Source organism: Mobula birostris, chromosome 16 (assembly GCF_030028105.1).
Source record: "Mobula birostris isolate sMobBir1 chromosome 16, sMobBir1.hap1, whole genome shotgun sequence".
NCBI classification, from domain to species: Eukaryota; Metazoa; Chordata; class Chondrichthyes; order Myliobatiformes; family Myliobatidae; genus Mobula; species Mobula birostris.
Window position 1 is genome coordinate 58,172,347 of NC_092385.1, and position 22,896 is coordinate 58,195,242.

Genomic DNA, 22,896 nt, shown 5'->3' on the forward strand with positions numbered 1-22,896 from the left:
ATCTCTATGCTTATTGACAAATGCAGTTCTACCTCTTTAACGTAAATTTAATTTTATCTCGGCCAATTCATGGATGTGTTAGATCATTTAAATAGAAAGGAAAAAAGCTATGTGACTGCATTTCAAGCAATCAACTCTAATTTAAAAGCAGATTTATTTACGATATTGAAATATACAGTAAAATATGTTGTTTGCATTAACAACCAATACAACTAAAGGATGTGCTAAGGGCAGCCCACAGATGTTGCCACACATTCCCATGCCAACATGGCATTTCCACAATGCTCGACAAAACAACAGAGAACACAACAAAACATAACATAACAAGCAACATAACAAGCAACAAAACAACAACAGCAGAACAAACCCCTCTCCTCCCACCCGCCCACACACACAGGCGGTCCTCCAAATCCAGGACAGGCCTCCAGCTTCCATTCTCCAAGCTTTGGCTATCAGCCTTTGTCTGTTATGAATCAGAACCTGTTCCTTTTCCCTTAAGTGCTTGACTTTTTTAGTATTCCACTGTTACCTACAGAAAATTCGGGTAATATCACCCATATTTTTAATAGGAAACTTACAGAGGTTAGCCGAATATGTAAATAGCAGGCTTTTACTCACCATTACCATAGTGCAGGCATTATAATTATTTTATGGGACAGTTCCAATTCTCTTTGCTGTCCTCCTACCATCCCATCACATACCTTTCTTCTGGAACACTACGTCAATCAAATATCCTAACCTTCACATCATAAATGATAATTCAAAGTACACTTAATACAAAAAGAGATGTCAAACTGTTTATTTAATTACTTTTGAGGAACTGCTCTGTAGTTGTTCTTGCAGAAACATGGCTCCAGGACAGCATCCCACGCACCGTCAATCTCCAGGCCATGCCACTCAGGGACTTGTGCTAGTATTATTATTGTGACTGTATGTGCTATTGTTACTATCTGTGCTGTGTGCTGTGTGTGACTGTATGTACTATGTTTTGCACCTTGGCCCCAGAGGAACACTGTTTAATTTAGCTGTATGGTTGAATGACAATTAAATTTGAAATTGAACTTGCAAGATGGAATGCAAGATATTTCACTAAGTATCCTGGTAAAGAGCCAATATACAGAGACTTCTGAAGAAAGCTGTTTAGAGTGAATTTGACAACTTAGTTGAACTTAAAGTACAGTGTGTTAACCGTATGCATAATAGAGGCATTAGATTTGCCACCGCAACTGTAACTTCAGTTGTGTACAATGTCTGATAAGTGAGTAGGGTCTAGAAATTCATCTTTGCAATTCCCCCCAGAAAAAGCATTGCATAAACAAAAATAGTATAATTTGGCATTAATCAATATTTTAAATGTTTCTACATGAGTTTACATGAATTATTAATAAGGTATCAACTTCTTTTCAGTATCCTAACTTTGTTTCTCCAGCATTCACTCGTCTAAATAATGTTAACAGTTGTACAAAGCATATCTCATGAGACTTTTAAGTGGTCTGAATCACAGCTTGTATTAATCACTCACAGAAAAACCAGCTTTATTGATTTTAATGATAGGCCCCAAACAGTCCTTCCAGGAGAAGCGACACATCACTAGCAAGTCTGTTGGATGCTTGAGGTGTGGCCTCCTCTAGATCAGTGAGATCTGATGTAGATTGGGTGACTGCTTGGTCAAACATCTTCATTCCATGTGCCACAAAAGGCAGGTTTTCCCAATGGCCACCCATTTTACATTTACTTTCCATTCCCATTCCAACATAGTAATGTTAGTCAACGTGCCAGGATGAGGCCACACATATTGTTAGCGAAGAAACACCTCATATTCCATCAGTGTAGCCCCCATCCCGATGACATCTTCTTCTCACCCTCCCATCACCTGCCTCTGATGCACCTCCTCTTTCCCTTTCTCCCATGACCCACTGTTCTCTCCTATCGGATTCCATCTTCAGCGCTTTACCTTTTCCACCCATTAACTCCCAACTTCTTACTTCATTCCCCCTGTGCACCTACTGCACAGACCTTCCCCCTCACCTGGTCACACCTGCCAACTTGTACTCCTTCCCTTCCACCTAAATTCTTGTTCTGGCTTCTTCCTTTTACTTTCCTGTCCTGATGAAGGATCTCTGCCTGAAATACCAACTGTTTATTCCTCTCCATGGATGCTGCCTGGACTGCTGAGTTCCTCCAGCAATTTGTGTGTTGCTGTGAATTTCCAGTATCTGCAGAATGTCTTGTGTTTAGAAATACTGATTGCTGAAACTGAAAATTAATTAGACATGCATTTAATTTTAGACAAATTAAATAGACATTTCCCTTGTCACACTCCGAGGATGGTTGCCAGTAATGTTTTAGAACTGATGCAAATGACTTTTTTGATAAGTTTAGAGCCTTTTGGAATAGTATTAGGTTGATTGCTAGACAAAGTGCAAATTTTCAGGCCTAGGAAATTTTGTGATTGAAAAGTATCTGACATCAGAATAAAATTGACAAATATACTGAACTAACAAAACATTGAAGGTCTTAACCTAAACCCTATGATTTGTGAAAGCCTTAGCATAGAGATTGAAGACTCTGTACCTATTTATATTAATCTTCAATCACAATCATCAAATGGTATTATATTCATGTTAATAATTATAAATTTCATTTTTACACCAAACCTATTAGCAGCATATGAAAATAAAAATAGCTATTTGAAGAAAAACCTGCCATTTTAGTTTTCTTCTAGGAGTCTAATAGTCTGATGGTTCAGTGACAATGCAGTTGTTATTGCATTTGATCTTCATCAATTATTTTTGCATGTAATGAGAGTTTTAGAAACTACACAGCAGCATGGTAGCGTAGTGATTAGCACAATGCTTTACAAGACAGGCAACCCAGGTTCAATTCCCACCGCTGCCTGTAAGGAGTTTGTACTTTCTCCCCGTGACCACGTGGGTTTCCTCTGGGTGCTCCAGTTTCATCCACAGTCAAAGACATACTGGTTGGTAGGTTAATTGGTCATTGTTAAGTGTCCTGTGATTAGGCTCAAATTAAATCAGGGGATTGTTGGGTGGTGTAGCTCAAAGGGCCTATTCTGCGTCGTATCTCAATAAGTAAAATAAATACAGTATATCTAAAATCACCTGTTCCTCTTGACCAAGTTACAAGTCATACCTCACTTCTTGTTCTCAAATATTATTTTCCAAAGAAATTGAATTTACAAATGTAACTACTATTTGCTTCTAGTGCTCAGCTATAAAATTGATTCTGTAGATTAGCCACTTATGAAATAATATTTGCAGAATTGTCAAAATTAGAGATATGTTTAAATGTTAGATCAACTTTTCATTCTGTTAGTTTCTGATAATTACTTTCATAACTATGGTGGTGGTTGGCATCCGTCTGCCTTGAAGAACAATGTGTGATGATCATCACCACAAGCCTGGGTGAAAGGTACGGAGATGCTGAGATGCCCAGTTGTAAAGATCCCTCTCTCAGCCTCACCAGTGTAGTCCAAAGGAAAGTTTATGAAGCAGTTCGTTTAGCACCAGCTTGGCTGTAGGAGCTGCTGGAAGGATGTTCAATGACGTCCAGCTGCCTGAGGGGTTCCACTCTGGATTTGCCATCTGGGTTTTCTCCCGTAACCTTTGTCTCTCCTAAAGCTGCCCACAAAGCAGTGGGACTATTTACCCATAGCTGGGGATCCGGTTCATGAGCACCAGGGTGTGTCCACACACCGGTGGGCCTACATGCTATGTGTTTGGGCCAGACCACCTCCCTGTCCTCTGTACTCAGCTGAATCTGAAAGGAGTTCAGTTTCTGTGTCTCACCGGCGAGGAGGCACTATATGAGGCTTGCTGTTGGAGAGGCTATATACTGGCAGGGAGAGACTTACACATTCAGCTCTCCTTTTTGCAATGCTGCTAGCCAGCCGTGTAGGCTGAAAGTGAGAGCAAGAACCACTAGCCACTACACTACCACACTACCACACTAAACGCGTCACGACAACCATTTGGACACCACTTTCATAATTAACACTACATAATCAAATGTATTCTGCTTTGTGTAGACTCCTCGTACAGAGTGGGTTGTGACCTGGCCTGGCCAAGTTGTTATTGCGGGCTGCCAAACCTTCTGGACCATGGAGGTATCTGAAGCATTACAGACTGGAGATCTGGAGAGCAGACTCTTCCCAAAGCTGGGCAGTCAGGTTAGTATGGCAACACTGAAGTCTCATCCTACCAGGTATTTTCTCTTTGTCCTGTTCAGCATCTGCATCAGAATCAGGATTACTATCACTGCCAAATGTCGTGAAATTGTTGTTTTGCAGCAGCAATACATTGCAATACATAATAAAAAAAACTTAATTACGATAAGAAATATATGTTAAAAATTAAATACATAATGCAAAAAGAGAGCAAAAAGAAACACTAATGAGGTAGTGTACATGGGTTGATAGTCCATTCAGAAATCTGATGAGGGTAGGGAAGAAGCTGTTCCTAAAATGTTGAGTGTGTGTGTTCAGGTTACTGCACCTCCTCCCTGGATGGTAGCAATGAGAAGAGGATATATCCTGGGTGATGGGGGTCCTTAATGATGGATGCCACCTATTTGTGGCATTGACTTTTGAAGATATTCCCGATTCTGGGGAGGCTAGTGCCCATGATGGAGCCTGCTGAGTTTGCAACTTTCTTTTTTTTTTGCATCTGCGTGCGTGCGCGTGTGTGTCCGTGCGTGTGCGATGTTGGCGGGACGATGTCATTTTCATGCCTTTACGAGAGAGAGAGAGAGAGACTGTGTGGTGCGCCACTCCTTACACAGACATTTCGCAGTATTATTCCCTCTATTTTACGAGGTCAAGTTGCGATCTCAACACTCAACCCAGCACGGATGGAAAGCATACTCGGGAGCGGCCTCAACTGGGTTCAAACCTGGGAACCTCCATTCCAAAGTCCGGTGCTGATGTCATTGTGCCACCAGCTGGCCCGAGTTTGCAACTTTCTTTCACTTTTACTGATCCTGTACAGTGGACCCTCCATACCAGGTGGTGATGCACCAGTTAAAATGTTCTCCATGATACACCTGTAGAAATTTGTGAGAGTCTTTTGTGACATACCAAAGCCTTATTAAAGTCCTAATGAGACCACTTTCATAATTACAATTTAACTGCTGTCAGCCTTAGTTATAAATATTTTGGGCGAAGGGCAGATCATTAAAGATGTTGACACCCAGGAATTTGAAATGGCTCACCCTTACAATGCTAATTCCTGGATGAGAACTGGTGTGTGTTCCCATGACTTCCCCTTCCTGAAGTCCGCAATCAATTCCTCTGTCTTACAGACATTGAGTGCAGGATTGTTGTTGCAATACCACTCAACCATTTAATCTGTCTCATTCCCATATGCCTCCACGTCACCATCTGAAATTCTGCCACAATAGTTGTGTCATTGGCAAATTTATAGGTGGCCTTTGAACTGTGCCCAGCCATACAATCAGAGATGTAGAGAGAGTAGAGCAGTGGGCTAAGCACAAATCATGGGGTGTGCTAGTGTTGATTGTCAGTGAGGAAGAGGTTTTGTTTCTGATCCACACTGACTGTGGTTTCTTGATGAGGAAGTCAATGACCCATTTGCAGAGGGAGGTACAGAGGCCCAGGGTTTGGAGCTTGTTGATTAGTACTGAGAGTATGATGGCGTTGAATGCTGAGCTGTAATCAATAAATAGCAGCCTGATGTTGGTGCTGCTGTTGTCCAGTGATCCAAGGCCAAGTGGAGAGCCAGTGAGATTGCATCCGCTGTAGTCTTTTTGCGGCAACAGGCACAATGTACCAGGTCCAGGTACTTAGTTAGGCTTGATTCTGACCATTACCAACCCCTCAACGCACTTCATCACAGTAGATGTGAGTGCAATTGGGCGATAGTCATTGAGGCAGCTCACCCAGCTCTTCTTGGGCACTGGTACGATTGATGCCCTTTCAAAGCAGGTGGGAACTTCCAACTGCAGGAGTGATAGAATGAAGATGTCCTTGTACACTCCTGCCAGTTGGTTGGCACAGGTTTTCAAACCCTAACAAGTGCACCATCAGGGCCTGACCCTCTTGAATGATGTTCTGATGTCAGCCTCCGAGATGGAGATCACAGGGTCACCAGATGCTGCAGGGTTTCACACAAGTGTAGTTTTATTCTCCCTTTCAAAGCCTGCATAAAAGATGTTAATCTCATCTGAGAGTGAAACATCACAGCCACTAATGGCCTACAAACCCTGTCAGAGCTGGTGTACATCCAGTTCCGTCTCTAACTTCATTCGGAATTATTTTTCTGCTTTTATAATAGCATTCCATAGGTCATACCTGGACTTGTATGATTCTGGATCACCAGGGATGCTCCTGTTTACATCAATGATGCTGAGGTTTAGAGGGTTGAGAGCTTCAAGTCCCTAGATGTGAATATCACAAATAGCGTGTCCTGGTCTAATTGCGTTGATGTCACAGCCAAGAAAGCTCACCAATACCTCTACTTCCTCAGGAGGCTAAAGAAATACAGGCTTGTAAATGTCGACTCTTCCCAATTTTTATCAATGTTGAAAGCATTCTGTCTGAATGCATAACGGCTTGATATTGCACCTGCTCTGTACATGACCACAAGAAACTGCAGAGATGTGTAGATACAGCTCAGCACATTGCAGGAACCAGCCTCCCTTTTATGGATTCTGTCTGTACAAAAGCCTGAAAGCACCTACCATCAGGGGCAAGGACAGTTCTATCCCACTTTTATCAGACTCATGAGTGGATCGCTTGTACAATAAGATTGGTTGTTGGCCTGACAATATACCTCGTTATGACCTTGCATTTTATCGTTTACCTGCATTGTATTTTTTCTGTAGTTTTTACACTTTATTTTGCATTGTTAATGTTTTACATTGTTCTTCCTCAATCGATCTATATGAAGAGTATGCAAGCTTAGCTTTCCACTGTATCTTGGTACGTATGACAGTAATAAATCAATGTCATGCACATGCATGCATGTGAACATAGACATCATGCACAGGCCCACCTTCCTAAAACTTTAACCAGGGCAACCAATATTCTGAATTAATATGGCAGCTGGCTCCCTCTCTCCTGCAGCTAGAAGGGAAAATAGGCTAATTGGTAGGAAATTGTCTTAAGGTCATCATTATAGCAACTCTCAGCCTACTGAGGCACCACAGGAAGTGCTTCTATCACACAACTTCAGTAATCCAGACTCACTCCTGGCCTTGGATCATTAGATGGTGGAAAGTCGCTGGAAAGTCAGGAGATGATCTATTCTCTTTAGGATGCCCAGCTGTTGACCTGCTCTTGCAGCCATTGTCCTGTCCAGTTGAATTTTTGGTCAATGGTGACCATAAGGCTAACAATGGTGGGGCACTCAGAGATGACAATGGTTGTTGAATGGAAAAGGTGGGTGGTTAGACTCTACTTATTAGAGATAGTCATTCTAAGTACATGGGTGGTGTGAAGGTTTTCTGCAGCTCATGCGTGAATATTGTTTAGGTCGTGCTGTGCATCAAGATGGATTATTTCATGTCTTGAAGAGTTGAGAATTATATTGACTGATCATTAGCAAATATTCCAACCTCTGAACTTTTGATGTAATATCATTGATGATGCAGACAAAGATGGTTTGGCATAGAACATTGTCTTACTGAATTCCTGCAGTGATATCCTGGGACTGGGATGACTGACTCCCCGTAAAACTATAACAATCTTCCTCTATGTAAGATATGATCAGGCAGTGGGGTTCTTCCCTCATGAATTCTAACGATTTCATTTTTACTAATACATCAGGAAACAATAGATTAGTCAAAAGATAGAAACATAGAAACATAGAAAATAGGTGCAGGAGTAGGCCATTCGGCCCTTCGAGCCTGCACCGCCATTCAGTACGATCATGGCTGATCATCCAACTCAGAACCCTATACCTGCCTTCTCTCCATACCCCCTGATCCCTTTAGCCACAAGGGCCTTATCTAACTCCCTCCTAAATATAGCCAATGAACTGGCCTCACTGTTTCCTATGGCAAAGAATTCCACAGATTCACCACTATCTGTGTGATGTAGTTTTTCCTCATCTCGGTCCTAAAAGGTTTCCTCTTTATCCTCAAACTGTGACCCCTCGTTCTGGACTTCCCCAACATCAGGAACAATCTTCCTGCATCTAGCCTATCCAATCCCTTTAGAATTTTATACGATTCAATAAGATCCCCCTTCAATCTTCTAAATTCCAGAGAGTATAAGCCTAGTCATCCAGTTTTTCATCATATGAAAGTCCTGCCATCCCAGGAATCAATCTGGTGAACCTTCTTTGTACTCCCTCAATGGCAAGAATGTCTTTCCTCAGATTAGGGGACCAAAACTGCACACAATACTCTAGGTGTGGTCTCACCAAGGCCTTGTACAACTGCAGTAGTACCTCCCTGCTCCTGTACTCGAATCCTCTTGCTATGAATGCCAGCATACCATTCGCCTTTTTCACCGCCTGCTGTACCTGCATGCCCACTTTCAATGACTGGTGTAGAATGACACCCAGGTCTCGTTGCACCTCCCCTTTTCCTAATCGGCCACCATTCAGATAATAATCTGTTTTCCTATTTTTGCCACCAAAGTGGATAACCTCACATTTATCCACATTAAATTTCATCTGCCATAAATTTGTCCACTCACCTAACCTATCGAAGTCACCCTGCATCCTCTTAGCATCCTCCTCACAGCTAACACTGCCGCCCAGCTTCGTGTCATCCGCAAACTTGGAGATGCTGCATTTAATTCCCTCGTCTAAGTTATTAATATATATTGTAAACAAGTGGGGTCCCAGCACTGAGCCTTGCGGTACCCCACTAGTCACTGCCTGCCATTCTGAAAAGGTCCCGTTTATTCCCACTCTTTGCTTCCTGTCTGCCAACCAATTTTCTATCCACATCAATACCATACCCTCAATACCATGTGCTTTAAGTTTGCACACTAATCTCCTGTGTGAGACCTTGTCAAAAGCCTTTTGAAAATCCAAATATACTACATCCACTAGTTCTCCCCATCCACTCTACTAGTTACATCCTCAAAAAATCCTATGAGATTCGTCAGACATGATTTTCCTTTCACAAATCCATGCTGACTTTGTCCGATGATTTCACTGCTTTCCAAATGTGCTGTTATCACATCTTTGATAACTGACTCCAGCAGTTTCCCCACCACCGATGTCAGGCTTACTGGTCTATAATTTCCCGGTTTCTCTCTCCCTCCTTTTTTAAAAAGTGGGGTTACATTAGCCACCCTCCAATCTTCAGAAACTAATCCAGAATCTAAAGAGTTTTGAAAAATTATCACTAATGCATCCAATATTTCTTGGGCTACTTCCTTAAGCACTCTGGGATGCAGACCATCTGGCCCAGGGGATTTATCTGCCTTCAATCCCTTCAATTTACCTAACACCACTTCCCTACTAACATGTATTTCCCTCAGTTCCTCCATCTCACTGGACCCTCTGTCCCCTACTATTTCCAGAAGATTATTTATGTCCTCCTTAGTGAAGACAGAACCAAAGTAGTTATTCAACTGGTCTGCCATGTCCTTGTTCCCCATGATCAATTCACCTGTTTCTGACTGTAAGGGACCTACATTTGTCTTAACCAATCTTTTTCTTTTCACATATCTATAAAAGCTTTTACAATCAGTTTTTATGTTCCCTGCCAGCTTTCTCTCATAATCTTTTTTCCCTTTCCTAATTAAGCCCTTTGTCCTCCTCTGCTGGACTCTGAATTTCTCCCAGTCCTCAGGTGTGCCGCTTTTTCTGGCTAATTTGTATATTTCTTCTTTGAAATTGATACTATCCCTAATTTCCCTTGTCAGCCTACCTTCCCTGGTTTATTCTTTTGCCAAATTGGGATGAACAATTGTTGTAGTTCATCCATGCGATCTTTAAATGCTTGCCATTGCATATCCACCGTCAATCCTTTAAGTGTCATTTGCCAGTCTATCTTAGCTAATTCACGTCTCATACCTTCAAAGTTACCCTTATTTAAGTTCAGAACCTTTGTTTCTGAATTAACTATGTCACTCTCCATCTTAATGAAGAATTCCACTGTATTATGGTCACTCTTACCCAAGGGGCCTCGCACGACAAGATTGCTAACTAACCCTTCCTCATTGCTCAATACCCAGTCCAGAATGGCCTGCTCTCTAGTTGGTTCCTCGACATGTTGGTTCAGAAAACTATCCCGCATACATTCCAAGAAATCCTCTTCCTCAGCACCCTTACCAATTTGGTTCACCCAGTCTATATGTAGATTGAAGTCACCTATGATAACTGCTGTTCCTTTATTGCACGCATTTCTAATTTCCTGTTTAACGCCATCCCCAACCTCACTACTACTGTTAGGTGGCCTGTACACAACTCCCACCAGCGTTTTCTGCCCCTTAGTGTTATGCAGCTCTACCCATATCGATTCCACATCCTCCCGGCTAATATCCTTCCTTTCTATTGCGTTAATCTCCTCTCTAACCAGCAATGCCACCCCACCTCCTTTTCTTTCATGTATATCCTTCCTGAATATTGAATATCCCTGAATGTTGAGCTCCCATCCTTGGTCACCCTGGAGCCATGTCTCTGTGATCCCAACTATATCATATTCATTAATAACTATCTGCACATTCAATTCATTCACCTTGTTACGAATGCTCCTTGCATTGACACACAAAGCAACTGGTCTTAGCCCTTATACAATTATGTTGAAAAGTGGCCCTTTTTGATTTTTGCCCCGGATTTGCCAGCCTGCCACTTTTACTTTTCACCTTACTACTTTTTGCTTCTACCCTCATTTTACACCCCTCTGTCTCTCTGCACTTGTTCCCATCCCCCTACCACAATAGTTTAAATCTTCCTGAACAACAGTAGCAAATGCTCCCCCTAGAACATTGGTTCCAGTCCAGCCCAGGTGCAGACCGTCCTGTTTGTACCGGTCCCACCTCCTCCAGAACTGGTTCCAATGCCCCAGAAATTTGAAGCCCTCCCCCTTGCACCATTTTTCAAGCCACGTATTCATCCTCCTATTTCTACTCTGACTAGCACGTGGCACTGATAGTAATCCAGAGATTATTACCTTTGTGGTCCTACTTTTTAGTTTATCACCTAACTCCCTAGATTCACCTTGTAGGACCCCATCCCGTTTTTTACCTATATCGTTGGTACCTATGTGCACTATGACCACTGGCTGTTCACCCTCCCACTCCAGAATGTCCTGCAGCCGCTCAGAGGCATCCTTGACCCTTGCACCAGGGAGGCAACATACCCTCCTGGAGTCTTGTTTGCGGCCGCAGAAACGCCTATCTATTCCACTTACAATCGAATCCCCTATCATTATAGCTCTCCCACTCCTTTTCCTTCCCTCCTGTGCTGCAGAGCCACCCATGGTGCCATGAACTCAGCTGCTGCTGCCTTCCCCTGATGAGACATCTCCCCCAACAGTATCCAAAACAGTATACCTGTTTAGGAGGGAGATGACCTCAGGGGACTCCTGCGCTACCTGCCTACTGCTATGCTGTTTAGTGGCCACCCATTCCCTTTCTGCCTGTGTAGCCTTTACCTGTGGTGTGGCCAACTCACCGAACGTGCTATTCACGACTTTCTCAGCATCGCGGATACTCCAGTATGAATCCAATCACAGCTCCAGCCGCTCAATGCGGTCTGCCAGAAGCTGCAGCTGGACACACTTTCTGCACACATAGTCATCAGGGACACTGGAAGTATCCCTGATTTCCCACATACTGCAGGAGGAACAAACCACGGGTCTGATCTCAGCTGTCATGACCTACCCAATATGCTACAGCCTTGCCGCCTTCGTTGCTTCAAATAAAATACCACTGCAGACCGTTCTCCTTTTAAAGGAACTTACCCAGCCTTGCCTCACTTGGAGTGAAGCTCGTCCTCAGCCTCTGCTCGCCGAAGCCTCTTGAGCCAAAGCCTTCCTACTCCATCTCCCTCTACTCCGTCGCCCGCTACAACGTCCCCCACTCCGTTAAAGTGCTCTCTTTTAAATACTCCCGCTGACTCACGGACTGACTTGCACGTGCTTGCGCAGTCCTGTCCCAATCAACCGCCGAGAAAAAATGGCTTGGTGTAGCTTCAGTAATTCTCATCTCTGGACTTTGAGTCTTTGATCCATGTTTGAACTGAGGCTGTGTTGAGATCTCCAGTCCAGTGGTCTTGTCAAAGTCCAAGATGGCTTTTGGAAGGTGATTGCCATTGAAAACACTGAGAACAACATCCTTCAGTATTTTAGTCATGACTAGTTTGGGCAACTATTACCTGAATAGGATCCGTCTTTATTGTGGACACTTTTATGTGTCCAATTTAAATTAGCATTTCTTTAAATCCATGTGAATGGGAATCGATGATGGCAGGGCTTCAGAGGAAAGCTAAGATAGATGATCCATTCAGGATTTCTGTGGAGAAGCATTCATCCATTACAGTAGTTGAAATAAGGTGGGCACAAGACATTGCCCTAGGATAAATGTGTCTTGCATTCTTCCCAGAAACATGGAAATAATTATTGCTATTGATGACATACAACACTTGTAGGTTCATGGAGTGACAATCATTGCATTCATGAACCGATCTGGATTTACGTGCAACTCTGAGTGCTACTTGAATACATCATTTTCAGGACCTTCCGTAAGCTTTAAGTCATTGCAGATCTGAGCTCCCACTATTTTTATTTCTCTCTGCTCAAGGAGAAGGGTGAATATCCTTTAACCAGGAAATGCTTGCAGTCTGGATATACAAGAGGTAAGGTACAAAGCTGGCAATGTGACATACTGTATATGCTAAGCACGAGAAAGTCTGCTGATGCTGGAAATAAAAAGCATCCACACAAAATGGTGGAGGAACTCAGCAAGTCAAGCAGCATTTATGAGGATGAATAGACAGTAGATATTCCAGTCCAGAAACCCTTCTTCAGGACTGAGAAGGAAGGGGAAAGATGCCAGAATGAAAAGGCGGGGGGAAGGGGAAAGGGAGCTAGCTGGAAGGTGATAGGTGAAGCCAGGTGGACAGGAAAGGTCAAGGGCTGGAGAAGCTGGAGAAGAAGGAATCTGATAGATGAGGAGAGCAGACCATAGGAGAAAGGGAAGGAGGAGGGGACCCGGGGGAAGAAATAGGCAGGTGAGAAGAGGTAAAAGTTCAGAGTGGCGAAGAGAGGAAGGGGATGGGGGTGGGGTGAAATTTGTTTACCAGAAGGAGAAATCAATATTCATGCCATCAGCTTAGAGGCTACCCAGACAGAATATAAGGAGTTGCTTCTCCACCCTGAAGGTGAGCTCATCTTGGCACAAGAGGAGGCCATGTTCCAACATGTCAGAACAGGAATGGGAATCAGAATTAAAATGTTTGGCAACCGTGAAGACCCAATTGTGATGGATGGTGCAGAGGTGCTCAACGAAGCACTCCCCCAGTTTATGACAGTTCTCACCTATCTAGAGGAGGCTGCATTGGGAGTGCCGGACACAATATCTGAATACCACAGCTGATTCACAGGTGAAGTGTTGCCTCAACTGGAAGGAGTGTCTGGGACCCTGAATGGAGGTGAGAGAGGAGGAAAATGGGCAGGTGTAGCGCTTAGACCACTTTCGGGGATAAGTGCTGGGAGGAGCAAATGGACAAGGGAATCACGAAGGGAATGATCCCTACAGAAAACTGGGGCAGGGGAGGTAAAGATATGCTTATGCTGTATATTCTGCTGCTTTTAGTGATCTAAAAGCTAAGGCAATCAGGGTGACAGATCATCACCTTCATAGATTTGAAGTTAACAGACCTCTGTAACTGCTGACTTAACAGATTATAGCCACTCTGCAAAATGAAGGTGGCTCCCAGAAAGATATTAGGGAAAAATTTCTCCTGGCTAGAGCTTTTCTCCAATCTCATGCTATCAGCATCAATAGAAGAAACCTTGAACTTATTCAAACTCTTGACTTGAATTCTAAATGTGGAGGAGATGAATGTTTAGGATGGTGTGGCATTAAAGGGGGTTGCTTGGTCCTGTATGGTGTCAAGCTTCCAGAGTGTTGTTGGTGCTGCATTCATGCAGGTATTCTGTAAGTGTAACCACCTATCACTTGTAAATGATGGAAATCTTTGCTGTGTCAGATGGTGAGTCATTTGAAGCAAAAGCCTGGCCTCTAATCTGTTATACTAGCCACAAAGTTTATGTGGCTGGTTAGTAAACTCTCTGGTTAGCAGTGACCAGCATTATGTTGGTTGAGGATTTGGCAATGGGAATGTTAGTCAATGTCAAAAGTAAGTAGTGAGCATGGTACTTTAATGTTGTGTACAGTATGTTATTTCCCAGTTATCAGCCAGACTTAAATGTTGTCTGCATCCTAAATCATTTAGAAATAGCCATCTACTTGCTGTGTAGTTGCAAACAGAATTGTGCAATAATCAGTGAACCTTCACAATGTTGACCGTATGATAGAAGGAAGGTTATTGATGAAGCCACTGAAAATGGTTGAGCTTAGGACACAAGGGCTTGAAGAAATCCTGCTGTGATGTTATGGAGATGGGATGACCTCCAAATCTATAGATATCTGAGAGATATGTTTCTATCTGTTATAATAGTTTTGGTTTGGTGCCAATTGATTTAATTTTTAACAAGGCTGTTTGATGCTACGCTTGATCAAATGCTGCTTTGGTGTCAAGGTCAGTCATTTTTATATTTGTCCTCTGGAATTTAGCTCTTTGGTCCACACAAAAATAATTGGGCATTGGTTAATTGGTTATTGGTATGTAAGTGCTACTTGATGGCAATAATAGTGACACGTTCCATTAGGTTTCTAGTGGTTGAGAGTAGACTGACTGAGCAATAATTAATCAGAATAGATTTGTTCTTCTTTTTATGAGCAGGATACTCTGGGAAATATTTCACATGGTCAGGTAAATGCAAGTGTTGTAAATAAACTGGAACAATTTAGCTATACGTGCTAGCATTTCTGGCGTGTTAATCCTCTGCATTTGCAGCTGGGAGATTGACTGGTCCCATATCCCATACTCTCATCAGTTATTTCATATCATGTAGTGTGATCTGAATTGGCTGAGGACTGGAGGAAACAACTATCCATTTGACACATCTGGATCAACATGTTCACCAATGCTTCGGTCTTCTAAATTGCTAGATAGTTATCTAGTTAAAAAATTATTACCACTCATGACTAGATGTATCAGAACTTTTAAAATGTACACATTACATAATTGAATTTCTAGGCCGTCTATATTTGTAGTTCACCTTAATACATATTACTAATTTACAAGGAGCTTCAATACCTTTCTGTTTATCTCTTTATCTGTTCATTGTCATTTTTCACAATTCAGTTAATTAAACCCATTTGACTCTGATTACTAATTTTATCAAAAGTTGCGCCTATAATAGAGGTAATAGTAACAACCATCTAGTTTTGCTACCTTATTTTCAGAAAATGTATAACTTGCCATTATTCTTTGACACAACGCCTACTTTGTGTCTTGGCAAACTTCTATAGATATGTGATGGAAGGTGTGCTGAATGGCTGCATTACGGCCTGGTATGGGAACACTCTTTGAGCAGAAAATCCTTCAAAAGGTGGTGGATTAGGCCCAGTACATCACGGGTAAAATCCTCCCAACCATTGAGCACATTTACCTGAAACATTGCCACAGAAAAGCAGCGTCCATTATCAAAGATCCTCACCACCCAGGCTATGCTCTTTTCTCGCTGCTGCCATCATGTCGAAGGTGCAAGTGCCTCAGGACTCGCACCACCGGGTTCAGGAACAATTACTACCCCTCATCTATCAGGCTCTTGAACAAAAGGAGATAGCTACACTCATTTAAAAACTCTTATATTGATGGATGTTATATTGTTATTTTATGCTCATTATTTATTGCTATTTATTTATAACTGCATTTGTACAGTTAGTTTACAGTTCTATAAATTTGCTAAGTATGCCCACAGAAAAAGAATCTCAGGGGTGTGTATGGTGACATGTACGTACTCCAATAATAAATTTTATTTTGAACTTTCGTCTTCACCCTCAATTCCAACTTCCTTCAACCCTCTGGGATCATACCGACTTCCTCTGGTGCCGCCTTCTTTTGGATTGGTTAACATTTTCTTTTATGTTCTTTTTGTGTATTTATTTTCAGTAATGACTCTTCAATACACCTTCAGGCATACCAGCAATAATAAATGGTGATGAATACAGATTCTTCTTTTTAATCACTTTTATTGTCCTTGTATTTTGAACAAAAGCTGAATGATTTGGTAACTCTTGTGCGAGGGAAATTGACAAGAATGCAAAGATCAATTCTATCAGCACTGATTGTAATTGAGGTCCATGCCAAGGATGTGGTGGCTAACCTGCTGGAGGAACATGTTCAAAGTGTGAATGACTTTGAGTGGATCAGCCAGCTCAGGTAACAATCTGTTTTATCAGTGGAAAAGACTGAATTGCATGCAGGATGAAACAATGTTTCCACCATTATCTCATTAATATCTAGATACCAATATTAATTTACCTACTTTTCTAATTAAGAAATATAATTATAGGTTTTTTTATTTGATTAGTAATTAGTTGACACTGTATTATGGTGAAGCTAATTTTTGGAATTGATATGGTAAGCTGGTTAAAGGAGTAGGCATTATATGGTTTGCTGCTTGTTGGAACATTACCCTGCATTGCTGATTATTCCAACTCCCAGTATAATATGTGTATTTTTTTCATGCCGTATACAAGCATTATCTATGCTGTATTAATACTTTCAAAGCAGATCAATATTATTAATTATAATTTTGTGCACCACTATAACCATTGTGCTGGAGGAAGTGCTGTACCCCACTTGTGCTCTAAAACAATTTCCAGAGAGACCACTGAGTCACGGTATAGATATCCAAGTACATTTCTATCTACCTTGTGCACAAGAACTGACATAACCATAAGCTATAAACACTCATGCTATTCTTGACATTATCTACATTTCTGAATTTTGTTTCATTTTTAATCCTCGAATTTATGCCATCCTTACCAGTCTGAATAACAAGTTGATAACATTTATCAAAAATTAGCAACATTGACTGCAGAGAGAAATGATCAAACACTATATTTTAATCTGAAGACAAATATTCTTATTCTGCTTTCTCTAGCCAATCTGTACATTAATAACACCTTTAATTCTATTTTTTTTCCGACTTTGCTCATGTCCAAAACTTGGTACTTTAGCAAAATGTATTTTGAAATTCTGTATATGCATCAAGTACATTGTTATTTGTTTTCATTGTTACATTATTTAAAAAGCTTAAATGTCAAAAAAGTTTAGTTAATAGATCCCTCTTCACTGATGTTACACTAAATGAATTGCAGTTGAACTTAGCCCTTTCCACATTTTGAAGTTCAATGATTTTAGTCCTGTAGTCATTGGCAATAATTTAAAGAGATTGAGAGGTTTTGGCAGAACTTTTGTAGAAGGTCAGAAACTATAGGCCGACCAGTCGGATGAGGAGCCTTGACCTGAAATGTCAACTGTCCAAAGACACTGTCTAAACTATTCAGTTCCTCCAGCATCGTGTGTTTCTGCAAAAGCTTGTCCCTCCCTCAGTCCTTTCTGAATCTGTATCTCCTCCCTTACGCATCATGCAAATACTCCAATCTCACCAAGTTAGTTCAAATAATTCCCTATAGTCCTAAGAATATTGATAAGAGCCTAGATAAAGCCCATTTTCCAGAACTTACTCCATGGTCGAGGTGTGCAGATTTTCCCTCTGTACTTCCATCATTATGTTTACTGTAATAAACAGTGCTTTAAAGTTCTAAATTCAGTGACCCTTAGAACAATTTCGAAGATAGAATAACAAAATGGAAACAGGACCTTCCACCCAACTGGTCCATACTGTCTAGCGCATCCACCCTGCTTGTCCCAGTTGCCTGTGTTTGGCCTATAACCCTCCAAACCCCTCCCCTCCATGCCTCATAAATATTGCTATTATACCAGCCTCAAATGCTTCCTCTGGCAGTTCATTCCATGTCTTCACTACTCTGTGTAAAGAAGTTACCTCTCAAGTCGCTCTTAAATCTTGCCTCTCTCATCCTGGACTTTCCAACCCTGGGGAAAAGACTACAACCTTCCACTTTCTTCATATGCCTTATGGTTTTATAAACTTTTCTGAGGTCACCCCTCATTCTCCTGTGCTCCGAGCAATAAAGATCCAACAAGGCCAATCTCTCAGTCTAACTCAGGCCCCTTAGTCCAGGCAGTGTTTTCATAAATCTCCTCTGCATCTCTTATTTGTCTGTAGGATGCTTGAAATGTGAGGTACTCAGCTAAATGTTTGCCCTCCCTATATCAAATCTGGATGTCTAACTTTATTAGTAAATCTTTGGATAATCTAGTGGAGATTTAGTGATTTTGTGTGTGGGGAATCAGTATATATACTGGAGAAAAGTAGATGAATGTTCATTTTGAACTGGTGAGAAAGCTGGGTGAAATAAGTAAATGGATCATGCAATGTATGCCTTTGCACACTAGCATTAAAGCATGGAAAACTTCTTTCAGGTACTATTGGGCACGAGATGATCTTCGTGTATGTGCAGTCAATGCTGAATTTCTCTATGGTTATGAATACCTAGGGAACACTGGTCGTTTGGTCATCACCCCACTTACAGACAGGTAAAATGGCTTTCCTGTTTGTTTCATTTCACAGATTTTTGTTAAGTAATCTTTTTGTTGATGATATTCAACTATTTTAATTACCAGATAAAAGGCTGCATTTATTTTGCTGAGGTATTTACAGTTCAAATTTTGTTGCTGTACTATGGGTTAATAGTCATGGAACAAAAGTGCAGATAAGGCTTTAGTTAATAAATACATTAAGTCTTTAAATGTAAGGCTTTTGATTTAATTTTCTACATGTCATGAGTTTGTACTGTGTTTTCCAACAAACCTCCTCAAGGGCAGACTGAGTGTGTTTCCTCTCCCACTGATGCCACACACCTTAAAGGTGTTTGTAATAGAGTTATAGAACACTGCAGCACAGAAATAGGCCCTTCAACCCATCTAGTCTGTGCAAACCATTAATCAGCCTAGTCCCATTCACAAGCACCCGACCATAGCCCTCCATAACCCTCATCCATGTACCTATCTAAATGTTGAAATCGCTCCCACATCCACTATTTGCACTGTCACCACCCTCTTAGTGAAGAAGTCCCCCCCCTCCATGTTTCCCTTAAACATTTCACCTTTCATCTTCAACCTATGGCCTCTAGTTGGAGTCTCACCCAACCTCAGTGGAAAATGACTACCTGCATTTACCCTATCTATAACCCTCATAATTTTGTAAACCTTTATTAAATTTTCCCTCAATCTTTTATGTTCTAGGGAATGAAGTTCTAATCTATTCAACATTTCCCTGAACTCAGGTCCTTAAGTGCTGGTAACATCCTTATAAATTTTCTCTGCACTCTTTCATCTCTCCTGTAAGTAGGTAACTAAAACTGTACATAATACTTCAAATTAGGCCACAACAACATCTTAAACAATTTCAACATGACATCCCAACATTTTCATCCAGATCATTGATGTAGATGACAAACAACAATCTCTGTAGAACACCACTATTCACAGGCCTCCAGTCGGAGAGACAACCATCTACAACTACTTTCTGGCATCTTCCATGAAGCCAATGTCTAAACCAATTTACTACCTCATCTTAAATGCCAAGTGACTGAACCGTCTTGACCAAGCTCCCAAGTGAGACCTTGTCAAAGGCCTTCCTAAAGTCCATGTAGACAACATCCATTGCCTTGCCTTCATCAACTTTCCTGATAACTTCCTCAAAAAACTCTATAAGATTGGTTAGACACGAATTAATACAACAAAGTCATGCTGACGATCCCTAGTCAGTCCCTATCTATCCAAATACTTACCGTATATATCAGGTCCTTTACAATGCCTTCCAAGAACTTTATCACTGCTGTTGTCAGGCTCACCAGCCTATAATTTCTGGGCTTATTTTAGAGCCTTTCTAAAACAGCAGAACATTAGCTATCCTTCAATCCTCCGGCACCAGACCAGTGACTAGGGATGTTTTAATACCTCTGCAATTTCTGCACTTGCCTCCTTCAGGGTGCAAAGGAACACCTTGTCAGGCCCTGGGGATTTATCCACCCTAATTTGCCACAAGACAGCAAACACCTCCTCCTCTGAAATCTGTAGAGGGTCCATGACCTCAGTGCTGCATTTCCTCACACCTATAGACTCTATGTCTGTCTCCTGACTAAATACAAAGGCAAAAAATACCATTTAAGGTCTCCCCCATTTCTTTTGACTCCACACATAATTACCAATCTGATCTTCCAGAGGACCAATTTTGTCCTTGATATCCTTTTGCTCTGTAGAAGCCCTTAAGATTCTCCTTCACCTTGTCTGTTAGAGCAATCTCATGCCTTCTTTTAGCCCTCCTGATTGTGTTCTCTTGCATTTCTTAGACTCCTCAAGTACCTCATATATTCCTGCCTGCCTATATCTGCTATGCACCTCCTTTTATTAAACCAGGGCCTCAATATCTCTCAAAAACCAAGGCTCCACTAACCCGTTAAACTTGCCTTTTAATCTGACAGAAAAGTACAAACTCTGTACTCTCAAAATTTCACTTTTGAAGACCTCCCACTCACCAAGTACACATTTGCCAGAAAACAACCTGTCCTAATCCACACTTGACAGATCCTTTATGATATCATCAAAATTGGTCTTTCTCCAATTCAGAATCTCAACCTGAGGGCCAGACCTATCCTTTCCCATAATTACCTTGAAACTAATGGCATTATGGTCACTCGATGCAAAGTGTTCCCCTCCACAAACTTCTGTCACCTATCCTGTCGCATTCCGTAGTAGGAGATCTAGTATCACACTCTCTTGTTGGGACCTCTATGTACTGATTAAGGAAACCTTCCTGAGCATATGTGCCAAACTCTTTCCCAACCAGCCTTTTTACGGTATGGGATTTCCAACCAATATGTGAAAAGTTAAAATCACTTACTATCACAACCTTACGTTTCTTGCCACAGTCTGATCTCTACAAATCTGCCTCTCTAACTCATGTATACTATTTGGTGTTCTATAATATGATCCCATTAATGTCCTCATCCCTTTCTTATTCATCAGTTCTACCCATAAAGCTACACTAGACGAGCTCTCCAGACAGTCCTGACCGAGCACTGCTGTGACATTTTCCCTGACTAACGATACCACCTGCTTCTTCCTTAATCCCTCCCACTCTATCACATTGACAACAATGGAACCCCTGAATATTAAGCTGCCAGTTTTGCCCTCCCTGCATCCAAGTTTTATTAATGGCTACTGTGTCATAATTCCACATGCTGATCCATGCCGTAAGCTTGCCTGCCTTTCCTACAATATTCCTTGCATTGAAGTAGATGCAACTCAGAACATTAGTCTCACCATGCTCAACCTTTTGATTCCTGACCAAGACAAAGCCTGGGCACCTCACATTTGTTGCATTCCCATTTAGACTTTTTCCCTGCCTACTTGGTGCTGTCAGTGACAAGCGTGGTGAAAGGTTTTACCAGAATGCTTCAGAGTGAGTGGGAAAAGAGTTAACAGCGTGAGTGTTGATCCGGTAAATATTAAGACTGGGGAATTACTAATGGAAAGCAGGGAGATTACAAGTGGCTTAAACATGTATTTTTAACTAGTTTACCCAATAGAGAATGCAGGTAATATTGCAGAAAAAGGACTAACTTGGAAACTGGAAGGGATGAAAGTGGTGCTGAGCAATGGTCTTAATGAACTTTATAGTAGGCTTTTAAAAGAAGTTACTGGTGAGATCAGAATCTGATTTATTATCACTTATTTGATATGAAATTTGTTGTTTTGCAGCAGCAGTACAGTGCAAAGAAATAGAATTACTAAATGAATAGACAATGATCTGGAAATGGAGTATAAATAAGAAATTGTCAGGAAAAATATAATAGAATCATTTTATCTAAATAGTTTGTGCATAGATTTTAATCTTCCAAAATTACCTAATTCAGAAAAGCTTCTCTCTGAAAAATAGAAACATAGAAACATAGAAAATAGGTGCAGGAGTAGGCCATTCGGCCCTTCGAGCCTGCACCGCCATTCATTATGATCATGGCTGATCATCCAACTCAGAACCCCGCCCCAGCCTTCCCTCCGTACCCCCTGACCCCCGTAGCCACAAGGGCCATATCTAACTCCCTCTTAAATATAGCCAATGAACTGGCCTCAACTGCTTCCTATGGCAGAGAATTCCACAGATTCACCACTCTCTGTGTGAAGAAGTTTTTCCTAATCTCGGTCCTAAAAGACTTCCCCTCTATCCTCAAACTGTGGCCCCTCGTTCTGGACTTCCCCAACATCGGGAACAATCTTCCTGCATCTAGCCTGTCCAATCCCTTTAGGATCTTATACGTTTCAATCAGATCCCCCCTCAATCTTCTAAATTCCAACGAGTACAAGCCCAGTTCATCCAGTCTTTCTTCATATGAAAGTCCTGCCATCCCAGGAATCAATCTGGTGAACCTTCTTTGTACTCCCTGTATGGCAAGGATGTCTTTCCTCAGATTAGGGGACCAAAACTGCACACAATACTCCAGGTGTGGTCTCACCAAGGCCTTGTACAACTGCAGTAGTACCTCCCTGCTCCTGTACTCGAATCCTCTCGCTATAAATGCCAGCATACCATTGGCCTTTTTCACCGCCTGCCGTACCTGCATGCCCACTTTCAATGACTGGTGTATAATGACACCCAGGTCTTGTTGCACCTCCCCTTTTCCTAATCGGCCACCATTCAGATAATAATCTGTTTTCCTATTTTTGCCAC

The 22,896-nt window shown here is 41.6% G+C and overlaps 1 protein-coding gene across 4 annotated transcripts in view; it reads left to right on the forward strand.

The window, feature by feature from the left end:
* The window catches only part of dnah1 (dynein, axonemal, heavy chain 1), a 379,457-nt gene that overhangs the window by 141,294 nt on the left and 215,267 nt on the right, over positions 1-22,896 (forward strand). For all 4 annotated transcript variants that reach the window (XM_072280693.1, XM_072280695.1, XM_072280697.1 and 1 more), the window contains 3 exons: positions 4,049-4,189; positions 16,291-16,454; positions 18,588-18,701. In XM_072280693.1, coding sequence (XP_072136794.1) covers positions 4,049-4,189; positions 16,291-16,454; positions 18,588-18,701 — 419 coding nt within the window. The remainder of the gene's footprint in view (positions 1-4,048; positions 4,190-16,290; positions 16,455-18,587; positions 18,702-22,896) is intronic.